This window comes from Crocuta crocuta, unplaced genomic scaffold (assembly GCF_008692635.1).
Source record: "Crocuta crocuta isolate KB4526 unplaced genomic scaffold, BGI_CrCroc_1.0 scaffold3, whole genome shotgun sequence".
Taxonomy (NCBI): domain Eukaryota; kingdom Metazoa; phylum Chordata; class Mammalia; order Carnivora; family Hyaenidae; genus Crocuta; species Crocuta crocuta.
In genome coordinates this window covers 1,857,043-1,876,377 of record NW_027529934.1, presented here as the reverse complement: position 1 = coordinate 1,876,377, position 19,335 = coordinate 1,857,043, and the positions used below count along the sequence as shown (strand labels likewise).

At 42.9% G+C, this 19,335-nt stretch overlaps 1 protein-coding gene across 2 annotated transcripts in view; it reads left to right on the top strand.

Moving 5' to 3' along the window:
* The window catches only part of KCNH1 (potassium voltage-gated channel subfamily H member 1), a 383,179-nt gene that overhangs the window by 39,827 nt on the left and 324,017 nt on the right, over positions 1–19,335 (top strand). For both annotated transcript variants that reach the window (XM_077763101.1, XM_077763100.1), the window contains exons 4-5: positions 3,515–3,643; positions 11,441–11,559. In XM_077763101.1, the coding sequence (XP_077619227.1) occupies positions 3,515–3,643; positions 11,441–11,559 (248 nt within the window). The remainder of the gene's footprint in view (positions 1–3,514; positions 3,644–11,440; positions 11,560–19,335) is intronic.

Below are 19,335 nucleotides of genomic sequence, written 5' to 3'. Positions count from 1 at the left end.
TGACACTTTCAGCCAGGAAAGACCTGCTATCTTTGCCATCAGCCTTTGCTGTGTTTTTCCTGGATTCGTGCATTGATCTTCCTTTATTTATTATTCACCCTTTGTCCTTTTTACAGAAATAGGACATCAAATACTTGCTTTTCTTGATTTTCCCACCATAGCCATTTGAGTGCAGAGGCAGAATTTTCCTGATTAACCTCATCTTCCTGATTTTGTGTCTGTATGTGTGAATATTTGTGCATGCATTGCTTCTCTTTATCTTGGTGGAATGAATCCTACTCTAGTCTGGGCTCTAGAAGTCCCTGGAGGCCACATGCCCTGGTCTCTGCTTCTGGGCAGCTCCTGAATGTCCTTGGGGGCATCCAGAGGGATGGAAGAGAAACCAAGTGGGCCTCCAGCCTCTGGACAGCCTATGTTCACTTGAAGCAGCTGTTTCCTATATTGAGACTTTGAGTAATGCTTCACTGGTTAAAAATGCTTTGCTCTTAATATTAAAAGGTTGGAATTACTGTTCTGTGCCACCTAGGTGGGACTCATGTTCTCTTTTGAAAGAATTTCAGAAATAAAAATTTAAGCCCATTCTGCTTGCTTTCCTAGATTTTGTAGGGAATGATGATTTGGGAGAGAGGCAGGTCTGAGTGACCGTGGAGACACTGGAAGTAGGATTTATTGCTTTGAAACTCAGCAGGCATTCCTAGAGTTCCTGCCCTGCCGAGGTGATTGGGTTTCACAATTCCAGAATGGCGCCTTCTGGAGTTGAGCCATGTAATGGCCTAATGTGATCCTATGAAAACATTGCACTAGATGCCGTTTAAATAGGGGTACAGGGTGATGAGAGAGAGATAGTATTTCAGATATTCTGCCCCAGAGTGGATTATGGTCAAAATAAGGGAAGAGTCCTCAACTGTTAAAGTTTGGGCCAACCCGGAGCACTTTCTTTCCTTGCCTGTGATCAGAACCAATCAAGAGAGATATCAGGAATCAGACAAATGGAGGTTAAAATATCACTTTTATCACCAGTAAAGCTAATCCTAGAGAATGTAGTTTATGTCTATGTGCAAGTAAAATTTCTCACAGTGAATTCTAGAATCAGACTTACCTACCCAACACAGGTAGCACTGGAGAACTGCAGGCTTCTACCAGTTGTCCCCTGCCCTTTTGACTTCTCCCCTAAGATCTATAGAATGAGGACACAGAGCAGAATGCAGATTCATCTCTAAAAACACAGATGAGAAGTGGTTGAGCTACGCATATCCAATTCTTGACCCCCAAATTACTGACCCATGGAAAAGACCTGAGGGTTCCTTTGAAAGATGTCTGTCCATGAGGAAACACCGGATCAGGGAATAGGAGGTTTTCTCCCTCAACAAGCCCAACTGATCAGCTTGAGATAAACTCTAAGACAGTGTACTGACTATGTGAATTTTTGGTATAAGATTCTTATTTGTTTACTGAAAAGAAGTGATCAGGATAGTATGTGTTTACTCAGGGAACACTTCTGGAGGAAGCATTGGGCACGGTTTGGTGGAAAGAAGCACATAGCTTTAAACAGATTGACCTACAGAAATAGGGAGAGTCTAAAATGAGCTTGAACTCTAGCAAGATGAAAAAGGCCTCCCAACATGACTACTACAGTGGGGCTCTCATGATCTGGGAGATGTGGGTTAACGTCATCAGTCCTGGGAGTCATAAATGGAAAATAAAGATTAGGTGGCACAGTCCCAAGTGGAAAAGTTCACAGGCACTGGGCCAGCTGACACAGTGCAGTAGGGGCCCATAGGTGGCGGCTGGGAAGGCCACGGTTCCNGCCCGTAATCTGATTCTTTACTGGTTTGATAAATTCGCAGTGTCTTCTGGTTTATCGTCTGAAAAAACTTGCTTTAGTTGTTTGTTTTTTTTTTGTAGAGCATAAAGAAAATGGTTTTTTGATTTGTTTGCTTTTTGTCTTACCAGCTAGGATATAATGGAGAGCTGTGGGTATATAGGTTCACTTGATTTGACACTTTATTCTGAGTTTTCTGTTGCTTAATTGAAAATCATTTAAAGCCCACAGGTTATGAGCAGGGGACTGGGGGATGGGGGATCGTAACAGACCTTTCAAAAACAGTCGGGGTTACAAAGGCCATATTCTTCCTAGTTTTGGATTGCTATCTGTGATTTTTGTATGGTAGATTTTTCTTTCGAAACATCTTTTTCTTTATAATCTCTTCTATGAGCACCCAGAAACAGGCAGCTGAAAATTATGGAAAGGGAAAATGGACAGAAGATTAAAATTAACTATGAATGATTACATGGATAATCAAGCTTTAAAGAGAATATATTCCTATATGATCTAATTGCTGCCTATTTGTATATTTTATGGTTATTTATACTTCCATGTGAATAAGTGGTATAGCCATATTTGCAAAGCAAATGTCAATCAGACATTTATTATGTATTTTAACTTGTAAATGGTTATAAAATAGCATGTAAAGTATTGTCCCAGTTATACAGAATTCAGCCAGTAGTTATTAAGTTCTTATTTCCCAGATGCTGTTTAAGGAACTGGGATATGAGAACTAGGTAGGGAAGAACCTACCATTTCTTTGTTTCTCATTTAAGTTTTGCATCACAGAGTTGATTGGTGTGGCTTGCTGTGATGTCCTCCATAGGTTCCCTAACTCTTTTTTGGAAGCCAGAGACGGACTTAGTGCAGATATATTTAGCCATAGATACCTGAGTGGATGCCCTCTCTGAGAAGTTAGTCAGATGAGCCCCACTCACCTTATCCTTGGGTGGATTAGGGCAGTGCTTTGGAAGAGCTCATTAATCCCCCATTTTTGCTCAGGAATAAGGATTGGAAGTTGAAACACAGTGGTTGAGCTTCCTAAAGCACTAATGTAATCACAGCCTGAAGCCAACTAGAAACGTCCCTTTATGGGGGAGTCTATGCTGTGGGTAGTTTTCTTCCTTCTTCAGTGTGTTGTCATCTGCCCCATTGTATGGGACCTTTTCGATCTTTATTTTGGGGAGAGAGACTTAGAAATATAGCTTTTGGCCCATGGTTGATTGAGCATGTGAGTCAAACTGATGGATTCCCAAACTGGATTTTGTCAGTAGGACCCCTTTGCAATGGAAATTTGAGTTTCCATGGTCTGCTGTCCGTGGTTGGCAATGTCCATCCTGCTCCCTACTGTTTACTTGTCCACTGCATGGTCTAAAGCAAGCATGTAGGTTTCTGTACCTTAGTTCTTTCCATAAGATCAGGAGGTTCTTGACTCATTTTCTAATCATTTGGCAAGGGTTAAGAGATCTACACTTACAAAATTACTTGAAAATCCCTGCCGAATAGTCATCATGAAAGTTTTTTATTCCAGCAAGAAAAGGAATTAATGGTATGATATCCCAGCACCTAAAGGAATGAGGCCATTCAAAAATGAATTAATATGTGTACCTATTCATTCCCCAGTCTTTATTCCATAGCCCCTCACATGAAAATGAAAATTACTGACCAACCTTTTGATATTTCTTTCAGGGACACCTGTGTGGTTCTTTGTGAAAATTGCTCCAATTCGAAATGAACAGGATAAAGTGGTTTTATTTCTTTGCACTTTCAGTGACATAACAGCTTTCAAACAGCCCATTGAGGATGATTCATGTAAAGGTTTGTAATTCTGATTTGTACAAAACATTTATGCCTCCCCCCCCCGCCCCCACTGTGGTGTGACTCCCATTAAAGAGAATTTGAGGTTGCCAAGGCAATTTCTTCACAAAGATCAAGATTTAAACTTGAATCTGTGTTGGGTAAAGCACTGTATCATTCTGGAATGTATTAAGAGGGAGAAGGGGGAGGGGAAAAAAACTTTGTTTAGGAAAGCATTTGAACCAATTTTATACCTTTTTAGCTTAACCCTTTCCAGTAAAGGTTAGACAGAAGAAGGTAGTTGGGCACCTTTGGTTTCAGCAGAGTCCTTTTTAGGTGTTGCCAGGACAGATGTCAGTCATGCAAATGAGGCAGTCCATGGCCACATTCATCTTACTTGTATATAAACTTTGTTAGATTTGACTGACATCTCTACCTCTGTGGTTGATGGAGCTAAGTCTGTGGCTGGTGAACTCATTGGAAACATGGTATTGATGAGGCCAGGGTTTTGAGTAGCCTTTCCACATGGGTCGTTTGCTCAGCTTGTGACCACAGATTTTAGCGCTCACTTCAGCCATATCCCACGCATGTATCATTTGAGTAACACTGAGGGCCAAGGAAGGACATGGCTCAGGATTTCTAGAACAGCTGTACTGTTGAAGAGGTCCTGCTAATCAGATGTATGGAAGATGGCATGTGATTCCCAGAGGTTTGGGATTAAGGGGTGTCACGGCCCTCTCTCCCCCCCACCCCTTTCGTAGCACGCACGCGAGACAGCCAAGAGGCCATTAGCTCTTGTTTGTTGCAGTCCTTCTTGGCTCTGTGGTTGATTTTCCATCTCTCTCTGAGAACTCTGTCCCTTGAAGTTTCCCAAAATGCAGCAGAGAGATGCGAGAGGAGCCCAGGGAAGAGTGAAACTGGGGAGTATTATTTCTGATGTGACAAAATTGTGATTGTTAAAACGTGCCTTAGAGGAGGAAAGAAAAAGCATTATGTGGGTGCTGTGTCCTCTAGCACATGTGGATGCTCATGTTTATAAAGTTCAGAGCACAACACTATGTAGACCAGTGCATCCTATTTTTTAAAAAATATCTGATAACCCATTAAATCAGTTTCAGCCTGCCTTTTGATTTTAAGACAACCGCAGATGTCAAGTTTCTCTTTTTCTCCTGAAGGTCTGTGATTCCCTGATCTCTAGTTTCTGAGTTGAGGGTTCCTCAGTGCAATAGGGGTTACATGGTGATAGACTCATTCATGATTAAGGGTTACCCGGCTGTCATCCAGAAAGGCCATTGGCTTCTTTTTAACTGAAAAAACTCATAGATCCTATTTTAAAGGCAGTCAGATATTTTGACATTTGGTTTTGCAAGTTTTCTCTTAAAAATTTAAAGTAACATGATTTGGTTGAGTCAGCATGCTTGTGTTTCACCACCACTGGAACATTTTTGGGTGATTGTTTAGTAGGAAGACATACCCAATGGAGAATGTGCCACCTAGGTGTCTGCATTTGGTTCTTATGAAGCGTGAAAGAAGAGCTAAAAACAGTGACGTGGTGAGACTCACGTAGGTTTATTTTCCAGGAATAAAAAATGCTCTACTTCATTTAACCTGCCTCAGTGATGCATTTCCTTGCTGATGAGAGTTTTGGTATGTGCATGTGCACACACGCTTCAGTGCTCCTTGTAGGAATGCTGCTAGTGGATCATGCTTAATGTTTCCTCCAGGAATTGACTTTATCTGCCTGTCCATTTTAAATGCCACGACGGGTATGTTTAGACCCTCCCACATTGATGTCAATGTGCCCCTTGCCAACTTTGATTTGGTATCTACTTGGGACAAGGTCAAATTTTATATTAGTCCATTTACAACAGAAGAGCACGCTAGTTCTCCAGGCCTTGTTAATTGTGAGTCTATAAACTGCAGTTCTGGCAGCAAGGATCCAATCTAGGAAAACATGTTGCCATGTGGCTGGATTGTTCTCCTGACTTGACATTTCTTCTTGGAGGTGCTCTCACATTGGGAGGTTCTGGCAGGTCCAGCTGGGCTTTCAGCACAGCACCTCAGTCAGCATGAAGAGTGTCAGAAGTCTTGCTGACCCAGGCTTGTTTAGAATTCACTTTTGAGTTGGAATGGAAGGGCGGATCATCCCAAAATCCAGAAATCCCCAGATAATTGCTCTTTGGCATAGCAGCACAAGCTGTTTCCCAACAGCAGACTAGTCTTCTCTTTAGTCAACTGTGCTCAAATTGTCTTTAAAATGACTTTATTTTCTCTGACCATGTCCTGCCCAACTTTGGGGCTTGGGAGTGGGGCAAGTGCATCCAGTAGTGACACAAGAAAGCCACTTTGTGCCTAACATTTTTCCAGAAACAACCCACAAGGTGGTAAACACATGGGGTAATCCGCAGTGGACTATTTTAGCATCTGACATAATGTAACTCCCCTTTGGTAAGTGATTGGGCCACCCCCGACCCCTCTTTCCTTTAGTATATCAGTTCTCAAGCTCCTTTTTATGAATGATCCAGGCCTCTGACTTCCTTATCGCTTTTTTGTTCATCTTTTGACTATTTCCCTTACTCTCTGACAAAAGGTGTCCATAGGACTTTCCTTTGGACAGGAAATGCAAGTTGAGCTAGGTTTGCTGTTTGGTAGCAGCTCTGGTGTGTGTGTGTGTGTTAAGTCAGAATGACAGAGTAGATGGGAATTCTTGCCTGAAATGAGAATTGAATCTCTCATTTTTCTGTTATCATGGATAATTGGTAGTAGGGCTGTAGGATATTTTTTTTTCTGTCCCATTCTCGCTTCTGAGCTAGGAGGCTTGGGCAAATGGGTAGAGAAGAATTAGACGGTAAGGCTCAGAGTTTGCTCTCTGCATTGCTCCCCAAAGGATGGGGATGAATTACCCCTCATTTTCTGTCTCTTACTCCACCAAATATTCTCACATTGAAGGAGTGAATTCATTTTCAGAGACCAATGTATTTAGTGCTACATAGTTAAACTTGAGCCAGATTCAGATAAACTAAAGGAATGTAAAATTCCAGAGGAGATTTTCAAAGGCCAAAGATTGAGAATATTCAGGGATGAGGGCTCTGGCAAGCTGACTGTTGTCCATATGTCTTCCTGTTTGATATTCATGAGGTACTCTTGGGAAAGTAACTGGGCAGTGGATACAAGACACAGGTACCCACAGGTACCTTTCAATATGAAAGTTTTGTCCCTCTTCCCTTGATGGAAAGGTGGTAATTTAGTGGCTGGTCCTTGAAGAAGGCACCCTAGATTTTTTTGTTATTTCTACAATGATAGGGAAAAGACCAGGGGAGGAAGACTGAAGGGTGCTTGGGCAGTGTCCACACCAACTCTCCATCTTGGTCCTTAGTGTCCTCTGTGTTCTTGGATATGTTGGGTTAGGACATCAGCTCCTCTAAGAGAATCTGTGACTGCAGATTAGGGCAAGCCTGGCCTCGCAGCCTTCCCATGGAGGTCAGGGCACCTTACAGCAGTCCTCTGCAACTTCTACTCAGAGTGACTTGGCGTGATATCCCAGGGGAGGCACCTATATGTCTCTCTTTTCTCATATCCCTGGACTTATCCTTGGATGAGCTGGAATTTCATCTCATTCCAGAGTCATCTCTTCTTCTGGCCTAGGGACACACAGGGCTTTGTGCGCTAAAGAAGCCTGGTGGGAGGCTCACCCCAGTTGAAACCAGTAGCCATTGTGTGGTCAAGGAAGGGAGAAATAGTTCTTACTAAGAATGGAGAAAGGACCTAGTTAAGTGCTTTTTATCTGACTGTTGGGTTGCATGTTGTGTTCCCTTCCTTCTAGCCTTCTTTTCCTTTCATGCCTCTTCTTCCCTTCCTGTCTACCCCTCTCACCCCAAAGACCTGGTAAGTGTGTGTGCTGAAGAGCTAGACGTCCACATAAGGCAGAGGGGAGTGTACAAAGGAGGGAATGGGCCATTCTGCTGGTGGTAGGGCAAGATCCCAGAAAGGCTCTCTTGAAGTAGGAGCTGCCTTAGTTGCCTCATGGAAAATGACCATTGGGCTTACCCCAAGGAAGATCGTCTTACGCTAGGTTCGCATTGGGGTGTCTCCTCTCATTTGGCCTTTTGGACAACAGGAGCTTCGTTGTTTCCAGGAATGTTTCTCCTGATGACTTTGGTCCAAATTGTACACGGTATCTTCCATAAAATCCATTTGCTTCTGTTAAGTGTTTTTAATCTCATTGCATGGCTTTCACCCAGTCACCCAAACCAGGAACCTAGAGGCTGCCCGGGTTGCCTCTTCTCTCCTTCTGCAGCTGTTGATCCTACCTCTGTAGTTGTTCTCAAGCTCCCTTTGTTGGCTGGCCTGGGCCACAGTATTGTCCAGGAGCACAGGGTCCTGACTCGTCTTTTATCTATCAACCTTGTTTTAAAAAGCTTTTCTTAATGTTTTAATTTATTTTTTAGAGAGAGGGAGAGATAAAGAGAGAGGGAGTGAGAGAGCAAGAGAGAGCTCTGAGCTGTCAGCACAAAGCCTGACATGGGGCTCTAATTCATGAACCATGAGACCATGACATGAGCCAAAGAGTTAGGTGGTTAACCAACTGAGCCACCCAGGTGCCCTATCAACCTTGTTTTTTAAAGTCTACCATTCACATTACCATTCTGTCTTCCTCCTCCTCCCCCTGAGAGAGAGAGAGAGAGCAAGCAAGAGAGAGCGAGAGTGAGGGAGAGCGAGCGAGCGAGAGCGAGCAGAGTAGAGGCAGAGAGAGAGAGGGAGAGAGAGAATCTGAAGCAGGCTCTGCATTGTCAGTGCTGCCCCCAATGTGGGTCTCAAACCTACGAACTGTGAAATCATGACCTGAGCCAAAGTCAGATGCTCAACTGGCTGAGCCACCCAGGCGCCCACCATTCTGTCTTTCTAAAGTGAAATCAGAGTATTTCCTCCTCTCCACCATATTTAAACTCCTCCCTGGTTTCCCATGGGTTTCAGGATGAAGTTCAGATTTCTCAGCTTGCTATTTAAGTTGTTACCACCAAAGTTCTTCTCCATCTGGGCCCTGACAACCACTTTAACATCACTTCAGGCTACCATCTACACCCTCTTCCTTTCTACCAGACATGCCTCATTCATCCAGCCATTTGGGATGTCTTACTCTTCACTGACATGTTACTTTGTTTTATGATTTTCACTTTTGTAGGTGCTGTTCCTTTTGTGTGCAGTATCTCTCTTTTCCTTCTTGTGTTTTTAACTCCTACTCATTTTTCAAAAATTTGCCCCAGTGTCACCCCTTCTGGGAAGCCTCCTAAGCCTGGATTAGATATGCCTTCTCTGGACAGTCTTGACCATAGCATCCTATACTCATTTATATTTACAGAACTTACCTCATTATGTCATGGCTTTTAAAATATATTTGTTAGTATTCTCTACTAGGGGGCATGCTCTTTGAAGCCAGAGTCTGTATCTTATTTATCTTTGTCTCTCCAGTACCTAGCACTATGCCTGATATATAGCAATTATGTTTATAGAAGTAATACATGAATGAGTGAAGTTTTTCATCTGGCCAGGCAATGATTCCCATTAGAAAGTATCTGTAGTTCAGAAAGGAGAACATGGGGTGGAACTTGAGGGAGAACTCATTTCCTTCCATCAGAACAGGCAGAGCCTGGCCATTCTGGTAGAGATGTGATGGAGAATTTCACACTGGCTGTCTGTTTCCCCACACCCACTCATCTTCTCATGCCATCCACTGAGGCAGCTGAGAGCCAGCTCCTTTAAGAGTCACATCCTTAGAAAGATTTCGGGGCTAGCCTGAGCCTGGAGAAATGCCCAGAGGTCCAGGGATCTTTCTTTTCATCCCTTATGCTAGATCAGCTCATGGACCCAGGACCCTGAGCTCCCTGCCAGGCAGGGTCTGGGGTACCTGCCCTGCCATCTCCTTCTTATCATTGGTCCCAAGAGTATGGGTCATGGTGGTGGTCGTAGTAATGGTAGTGGAAGTGTGGGTTGTGGGTTAGGTTGGGGGTGGGGGTGGCTTGCAGAGCCCTTGTTGATGTCTTTATGCACAACTGTGTATTACCTGATTGGAAAATACACTTTGTGTTCTTGAAAAGCTTTGTAGACTTCAATTCTAGTTTTGTTTGGAGCTGACAGAGACTTTAAAAAATTTTGGTTCACAGTTCATAAAAGCATATTCCAGTGAGCAGCTTCATAAATGGTACATTTGGGGAAGATGTCAAACCCCTGCAGAGTCTGGACCATCTTCTCCTGTTAACATTAGTGGGACCTCCACCGCCTGACCACCATGTGTCTCTTTTCAAGCTGACTCCAACAGTCCTGTTTCTCGGCTTAATGGCATCTGGATGGATGAAAATGCCACTGTCTTTTATTAAAGCCTAGAACGTCTGGAATAAGATAATAAAGCACTGATTTGCTATTCTTGCCATGTTGACAAAAATTTATCCAGATCATGATTCTTAAAAGTTGTGAAAAAAAAAAAAAGGGCCATTCTGCTACTTAACTTCATTCCTCTGGATTCCAAGTCTATCTTGGAAAGGTGCTCCAGGGTAGAATTTGGCAGAACCGACGTCTGCTGCAAGGTGTTGGATACTGCTAAACGCTAAGGGATAAAAAGAAAACAAAAAAAATCACCTGGTCCTGTTTTTAGCTGCCATGTAAAAAGAGTTGGATACTCTGTTTACTTGCTGTCTACTCCACGTCTAGGTCTTTGGAACCCCTCAACTCCAAGCGTGGTCTTGAGAACCTTGACAGGGTTTCATGGGTCTCATGAGGCAATGGCCATGGTCATAACCTTGATGCAGATGAGTTGGGTTGTTGAGTATTAGGATGGACAGTTGTCTTTGGAGACCTTTAAATGCAGTAAAGATCACTCATATGTCTTAGACTCTGTGGCATGGAGGAGGCTGGATTGGAAAAAAGACCAGTATTTTAGTTTTCCTGGAGGAACTGGTCCAGAGTGCCAAGGAGGCCTCCAGACAGCCTCTGTTTTAGTCCACTAACCAGAGTCCACTAAACTTAGCCCCTTTGTTTTACCAGGCAAGTGCACCCTGCCTTTGGGCAGCTAGAATATCTTAACTTCCACTTTACAGATAAGGCCTAAGCAGCTTAAATGACTGGTTGGTGATCACAAAGCAAGCTGGAGGTAGAGATGGGACTCGTGTCCAGATTTCTTTGCTCCAAGTTCAGTACTAGGCTCTTTGGGATTCTTGTTATTTGGGGGAACCTGTCAGCAACTGTCCTTCCCCCATCCCAGAGCAGACTAAAATATGCCTGTGCTCCACTCCCCCCTCCCCAGGGATTAGATTCATTTCTCATTCTCCTGACTGGAAACTCTATTGCATGGGTTAGCCATTTAACTGGCTTGTCCACATAACACTTGGAACCAACTTGATCTCTACTAGATCAGACTATGTGGGGTTGGAAGCAGCCTGAGCCAAGCCAAAGTCCAAGAAATATCTCGATTGCCTGGTATTATCTGGCAGAAAAGTCAAAACATCTGGGCTCTGGACTCTGTAGTCATCTAAGCACTCTGTGCCTCAGTTTCCCTATTTGTAAAAGCACTAAAACCCGTCCTACCTACATCACAGAGCTATGATTAGGATAGAGTGAAAGTTCAGGGGAAGCATAAATTGCTACACAATTTGTCTAGGTGCTTTTCTGAACAGCGAGTCTGGGCTGGGAGGAATGCAGAATGACTCTTGGGAGCCCAGGAGGACAGAGGGTGTATGTGCTTCCGACAGCCGAACTTGTGGTGTGAATGTCCGTGACCTTCAGGACGTGATTGAAACTGTCCTTTCTCTCCTCCACATGCTCCAGGCTGGGGGAAGTTTGCTCGGCTGACCAGAGCCCTGACGAGCAGCAGGGGGGTCCTGCAGCAGCTGGCTCCCAGCGTGCAGAAAGGCGAGAACGTCCACAAGCATTCCCGCCTGGCCGAGGTAAGGGCAAGGGGCCAGCTCATCTTAAACCGCACTTCCTTGGGGTCCCTGGGCTGAGAAAATGCTACAAAGCAAGTGTGTGGTTTGGAAGGGACCTTCAGGACCCTCACACTCCTGTCTTGGCTGGGCTACACACCATGACGAGTGACTTTGTGAAAGTGACCTAACTCCTTTGAGCTTTGTATTTTCTCATATGTAAAAGGGGCTGCAAACAGCTCTGTTCTAACTTACTGAGGTTACAGATGTCAACTCACTTTTTTGAGGGAGTAGAGAAGGAGCTAGAAGTGCTACAGACATGAAGGGGTTTTTACTTCTAAACTATAAACAATTTTGTTATTCAAACAATACATATTATTAGAGGGGAACAAAAAGGTACAGGAAGCAAAAAGAAAAAAAAAAACCTGTAATCCCACTAACCAGATGGCTTTGTTATAATTTTATATGCATTCTTTAACTCTTTTCTTTGCATATATCATCTTTCCTAAAGCCTAATAAATACATTTTTTTCATGTTAATATTTATGAAGTTCAGATGTGTGTAAGAATTGATGTGTATACTTGATATGGTTGTGTTACCTTTTCTTCCCCTTCCATAATCATGAACATCTTTCCAGGTTGATACATGTACTTGAAGTTATTGTTGTTCTGGTAACCTCTGTAGTAAGGAAAACCTGTGACAGGTTGTATTCTCCCTTTTACTGGGACAAATGAGAGGCTGGGATGCCTGGGCAAGGTGGCTTAATGCACCCAAATCACTGATCTCTGTTTTTGGTGTTTCTGCATCCAAATCACTTATTGTCTGCCTTCGATGGTGTTTGTCCTTATTCTTTCCACTCAGCCTGGGCGGACCGGGTAAGCGCGTTATACCTCGCACGCAGCAAACTTCCATTTTATCCAGAGATGACTGTGTACGCTGTCTCTCTGCCTGGTGGTGGCCACTCAGTTCTTGACTCTTGCTCAAACTCCAGGGCCCTTTCTGGCCTGACTCCTGGCGCCCCGACTCCTAAGAGAGAAACTGCCGGAGTGGTGTGGCTCATGGGAGTGCTATGTACAAGTGCCCTGAATGTCAGATGCGTGAACTACAGAAGATCCTGCGGCATCCCAAAGCTTTGGCCAGTAGTGGGACCGGGGAGGACTCATCTGTGTCATATGTCAGAGAAGGAGAGGCATTTAGAAGCATAGCTTTTGGTCATGATGTGGGCTCAGTATGAGATAGGATAATCAAGGAGACCTGTGATCTCACAGCCTGCACTTTCCCTATCCCTGCTGCTGCTTTTGGTTAATAAAGCCACCTCCTTTAGGGCTGCTCTCTGCTTTGCTCACACTTACTCAGCCCCACTGCTTGCCGTTCCTCGCACACACTGGGCCTGCCCTTGTCACAGATATCTGCAGGGCATTTCCTTCACCAACTCCAAGTCTTTGCTCAAATGTCATTTTTTCTGGGTGGCTACCTGAATCAGTCAGGGGTCTACCAGAGAAACAGAACCATTAGGATATTTATATATTAAGAGATTTATAGCAAGGAATTGGTTTATGTGATTGGGGGGATTGGCTAGGCAGGTCTAAAATTTGTAAGGCAGCTTGGCCAATTGGAAAAAAACTCTTGGATCTCATGCCACAGTCCACAGATGGAATTTCATCTCCCTCAGTTCTGCTCTTAAGGCCTTTCAACTGATTAGGCAGGGCCCGCCCAGATTATAGGGTATAATCTGCTTTCCTGAAAGTCAGCTGATTGTAGATATCACATCTACAAAATTCCTTCACTGGAATGCTTAGATTAGCGTTTGATTAAATAACCAGGTACCATGGCCTAGCCAAGTTGACACATAAAACTAACCGTTACAGTTCACACCTTGTCAGCTTGTCATACACATTTATTTAAACCATACTTAATCTCCAAATAATGACAGTAACAAAGTAATACTTCCGTTTAACATGCTCCAGTTATCCAGCATATAACCAAAAACATGCCAGCTCTTTTTACTGAAGAGGACACAAAATCCTTGGGTGATGTTCACTCTTCCCCTTGATACTCTGTCACTTAAATACTCAGATGTAAACTAGTATTAATACATCTTATTTTTGTTGATAGGGGGCCAGAGAGGGAAGAAAATAAAGTATTTGCTTAATATATATATGTGTATGTATGTAATATATATATGTGTATATATATATACACACACACAGATATTCATATGAGAATAAAAATACTCTTAACTCCTAATTCTCTCCTGCTCTTTTTATCCATTTAGTACCTCTAATGTACTATATAGCCTATTCATTTATTCTGTTTGTTATTCATCATTACATCTCAAGCACTTAAAACAGTGCCTGGCACATAGTAGATAGCTCATCATTAGTGTTGTTGTTGTTGTTTTTTTTTAATTGATTGAATGGATGACTGAAAGGAAATGAAGGAGTATTTTTGTTTACCTGTGTGGCAGTAGTAGTTGCTCATTGATTGACAGTATGAGGCGGACATCTGGGTCCCATCCCAGGGACTAGTAAATTTTAGTTAGTTTGGCTAGAGGCTCATGGATTGTACTGATCTTTACTAAGAACCAGATTTGGATTTTGTTGATTTTTTCAAATGGTATTCTGTTTCCAATTTCACTGATTTCTGCTCTAATATTTATTATTTCTTTTCTCCTACTTACTTAGGGTTTAATTCAGTCATTTCTTTTTTTTTTTTTTTTTTTTTTTTAGTTTCCTAAGATAGAAACTTAGATTACTGATTTTTGGGATCTTTCTTCTCTTCTCATTTATTCATTCAATGCTGTATATCTTCCTCTTAGCACTACTTTCACTGCATCCCACAATAAGTTCTGTGTTCATTTTAAACTGTGTTCAGTTTAAAATATTTTGAAATTTCTCTTGAGATTTCTTTTTTGATCTCATGTGTTATTTAGAAATGTGTTGTTTAATCTCTGGATATTTTGGGGTTTCACAGCTATCTGTCTATTATCGCTTTCTAGTTTTTAAATCCACTGTGATCTGAGAGCAGACATTGTATAATTTCTGTTGTTTTAAATTTGTTAAGGCTGTTCCACTGGCAACAAATTCCTAAATTTTTGTCAGAGAAAATCATTATTTCTCCCTTACTTTTTAAAAAAAAGTTTATTTACTTATTTATATATAGAGAGAGCACGTGTGTGAGCTGGGGAGGGGCAGAGGGTGAGGGGGAGAGAGAGAATCCCAAGCAGACTCTGGGCTATCAGAGCAGAGCCTGACGCAGGGCTGGATCTCATGAACTGTGAGATCATGACCTGAGGTGAGATCAAGAGTTGGACGCTTGGGGCGCCTGGGTGGCTTAGTCGGTTAAGCGTCCGACTTTCACTTAGGTCATGATCTCGCGGTTCGTGGGTTCGAGCCCCGCGTCGGGCTCTGTGCTGACTGCCAGCTCAGAGCCTGGAGCCTGTTTCAGTCTGTGACTCCCTCTCTCTCTGACCCTCCCCTGCTCACGCTGTCTCTCTCTCTCTCTCTCTCTCTCTCCTAGAAATAAATAAAACATTTAAAAAAAAAAAAAAGAGTTGGACGCTTAACCAACTGAGCCACCCAGGCGCCCCTCTCCTTCACTTTTTAAAGATCATTTTATAGGGTACAGAATTCTAGGCTGGTATTTGTTTGTTTAATTTTTTTCATCTCTTAACTCTAAATATTTGAGTCCTCTCTCTTTTTGCTCATGTTTCTAAGGAGAAGTTAGATGTACTTCTTATCTTGGCTCCTTATAGGTTAGGTGTTTTTTGCCTCTGGCTTCTTTCAGGATTTTTTTTTTTTACCTTTGATTTCCTGTAGTTTGAATATGATGTATGCCTGTGTGTGTTGTTTGTTTGTTTGTTTATTGGTTCTGTATTCTGCTTGTGTTCTGTGAGCTTCCTAAACCTGGGATTTGGCATCTTATATGAATTTTTGGAAAATTCCCAGTCATTATTGCTTCAAATATTTTTTGTTTCTCTCTTTCTTCCCCTCTGATGTCCTCATTACACTTATGTTACACCTTTTGCAGCTGTCCCACAGTCCCTGGATATTCTGTTATATTTATTAATTTTTTGGGTCCTTTTTCTCTTTGCTTTTGGAGGCTTCTATTAAATCCTCAAGCTCAGAGTCTCTTTCCTCAGCTGTGTTCAATCTGCTAATGAGCTCATCAAAGGCATTCTTCATTTCCGTTTAGAGTGTTTTTGATATCTAGTATTTCTTTTTGGTTCTTTCTTAGAATTTCCATCTCTTTGCTTACGTAACCCATCTGTTCTTGCATGTTACGTTTTCCATTAGAGCCCTTCGCATATTAATCATGGTTGTTTCAATTCCTGGTCTGATAATTCCAACGCCCCTGTCATATTTGTGTCTGGTTCTGAGGCTAGCTCTGTCTTTAGACCGTGTTTTTTGGCTTTTGGTATGCCTTGCAATGTTTTGAAAGCTGAACTTCATGTACTGGGTAAAAGGCGCTTGGGTAAATAAATAAGCCCTTAGTGGTGTGGGAGTGAGGTGTCAGAGGAGAAGCAGCATTATATAGTCCTATAATTAGCTGTTTTAGGGAGCTTGTGCCCCTGGGATGTAAATTTCACGAATGCCTCTTAGAATATCTGTATATCCCGTACTTAGGCCAGACAAATGCATAAAGGGGCCCAGAATTGGATATCCCCCACCCGTGATCAGAGAGGCTCCATGAAACCTAATACATTAGCTTCTGGTTAAATAGTTTCTCCTGAGGGCAGGCCTTTTTTTTTTTTTTTTTTTAAAGAATAGAATGCTTTGGTGTATTTCAGTATGGTTATGTTTCTCCTCTTCCAGAAGCATGAGAGTATTTTTCTTTGATTTTTCACTATGAGGATCAGCTACAGGTCGATCAAACTCTCAAAACCATGAGTAGCTCCCCCTGGAATTTGTAACTCTCAGACTTGGTCACACTGAGTCACCTGCAGGTTAGGTTTTTCCGTCCAGCACTAGTTTTGTGGAGGGTTCTGCTCCTGGCAAGTTGTTATTTCTTTTATTCACCCGTCCTCTTCTCCAGTTTTGGCGCAGCATTTTGCTGTGAAGTTTCACTTCTCGGATGGATCTAAGAATTGTCGATTTTTCAGTTTGTTCACCATTTTTACTTGTTACGATGGAGTGACAGTTTCCAAACTCCTTAGATCCCAGACTGGAAAGTGGAAGTTGGCTAGTAAGTTTTAAGCAGAGAAAACATGTGTTCACCGCTCATAGCCTATAGCCAGTTTCCTGCTCGGTTTTCTCACTGGTAGGTGCCACTGGACAAATGGTGATTGAGTAAGAGTATGGATACTGCAGACCTCTCCCACTTCTGGTAAGATATCAACACAAAGCCCAAGTAGACTGGAAATAGCAGTTTTGTTTTAACGTGGATTGCACATGGTCTTTTCAAGGTCAACTTATTTCCCTGTTAGACTTCTTTCCTCAGCTCAGGCAATCAGGCTTTAGTCCTTGTCCAAATCCTCGATATCTCCCTCCTGGACTGATTGTAGGAAAAAAGGAGGCACTTACTGTATGCTAGGTTCTAGGCTTCTTGTCTTAAATCATCTGAACAACTCGGAGCAGTTTTATGGAGGGGGAAACTGGGGCATAGGGAAGGTCACAAACGTGTTCATGGTCACCCAGCAGTATGGAGTAAACTCTGGATTGAGATCCAGGTTTATGTGACTTTAAACCTAACCTGTTCCCCATCTGGGCCAATTCCTTCTGTGCATTGTCTCTTCTTCCCAGCCCTCTGCAGTTAATCATACCAGTGTTACCAGATCTTCCTCGACCAGGTAGGGGCCCATGATCTCCCTCCTCTCAGGATAGAGAACCAAGCCCACTTTGTCTGCTATTCTTGAGCACCGTGTTCCCTTGGCCTGAGTTATTAGTATAAGCACCCGTTCTTTTAGCGGGCCAGTTTATTTTTAAGTCTTAGAAGTATCTTAGTGCATAAGTCAGGCTGGAGGACCCTTGTCAAGGGTTGAGTTCTGTGGGATGCACATGCTGAGTAACAGCTATGGAGGAAAAGGGGGAGGAAGCAGTCCTGGGGGAGGGGAGCATCAGACCACAGTGCAGATCTGACAGAGGCAGAGATGGCCGACCAGGGGAGTCCTTACATGGCAGAAGGGCCAGGTCTCTCAGCCACCTTCTTGCTCCGTCAGTGGCAGATGCCTCAGTGGAAAGTTCAGGTTTCTGTGCCTGAGGAAGCTAACAGGAGGCTGTCCACTAACTGCACCTGCAGCTGGGTAGAGAATCCTTTCCAGAAGTGGAATCTGAGGGTGCGCATTTCAGGGTTTACTACCCTGCTGTAACGTTTTCTGCCTTAATAGGGAGGAGAGTCAGTCAGTGTATGGAAGAGCATCTCTCCTGCTCAGAGGATTGCACACTGTGGTTTTCACACAGGGGTGACCCTGCTGGGGTCTGGGTGCATTCTGCTGCTCTGCCAGTCTCTTTGTCTGTGGAATGTCTGTGGGGAAGACATGGAGGGGGAACCACCTTTCCCTGTCATGTCCTCTTTCAGTGCTTCCCTATGAGCAAGCCAGCTCAAGATAAAATGTAGATATGCCATTGTGATGGCTGGAGCACAGGCACATCATTCAGCCATGCCACCAGGGTGGGGGGTGAATGACTCAGCTCCTGATTCTCACCCTCTCACTGTAAGGACATCTGGTGCATGCTGTATGTGCTGCCATTCTTCAGGCCAGTGATCTGAGTGGTGGACTGAAACGGGATTGCAGGTTACAACTCACTGAGCGACTTACTCAGCTGTGTGAGTTCAGGCAAGTCATATCACCTCTAAGAGCTTCCATTCCTCTTCTTCCTTCTCTCCAAGCAGAGGGAGTGAGTTCAAACGAGAATAGTATGTACCCATATTTGTTCAGAGTAGGGAAGGCTCTCAGCACTAACACTTTGGCACAGAGTAAATGCTCAACAGTATTGACTTAATTTAAATTTTGATTTTTTGTTCTTTAAATCTTTATTTAAAAAGTTTTCAAGGGGAGCCTGGGTGGCTTAGTTGGTTGGTCACCTGACTGGGTCAGGTCATGATCTCATGGCTCATGAGTTCGGGCCCCATGTCTGTGCTGACAGCTCAGAGCCAGGAGCCTGCTTCGGATTCTGTGTCTCCCTCTCTCTCTGCCCCTTCCCCACTTGTGCTCTGTGTCTTTCTGTCTCAAAAATTAATATGTGGAAAAAAAATTTTTTTAAAGTTCTCAAAAAAGGAAGTTCTTCCATTTGGGACAAGATGGATGGACATTGAGTGCAGTGCTAAGTGAAATAAATCAGAGAGAGGAAGGCAAATAGTGTATGATCTTACTTATATGTGGAATCTAAAACCCAATAGGCAAACAGAAAATCGCGAAGTCATAGATACAGGGAATATATTGATGGTGGCCAAGTTGAAGGTGGTAGAAATAGGGGAAGGAGTTAAAACGTATACACACTTACACATATAACATGAATAAGTTGAGGGGATTTAACAAACAGCATGGTGGCTTTAGTTAACAATACTGTATTGTGTATTTGAAAGTTGCTAAGACAGTAGACGTTAAAAGTTCTCATCGTAAGAAAAATTCCTAACAATAGTGATCATTTCACAACTATACACATATCAAATCACTATGTTGTACATCTGAGGCTAATATGTTATATGTCAGTTATATCTCAGTAAGGAAAAAGTTTCAGTTTTCATAAATAAAACAGGTTATTCTTTATCAGGTTTTAAAAGAGGTATATAAAGTAACAAGTGAAATGCCCACTGTTTCTTGAAAGTAACCATTTTTAAACAGTGTATGAGTTTTATTAC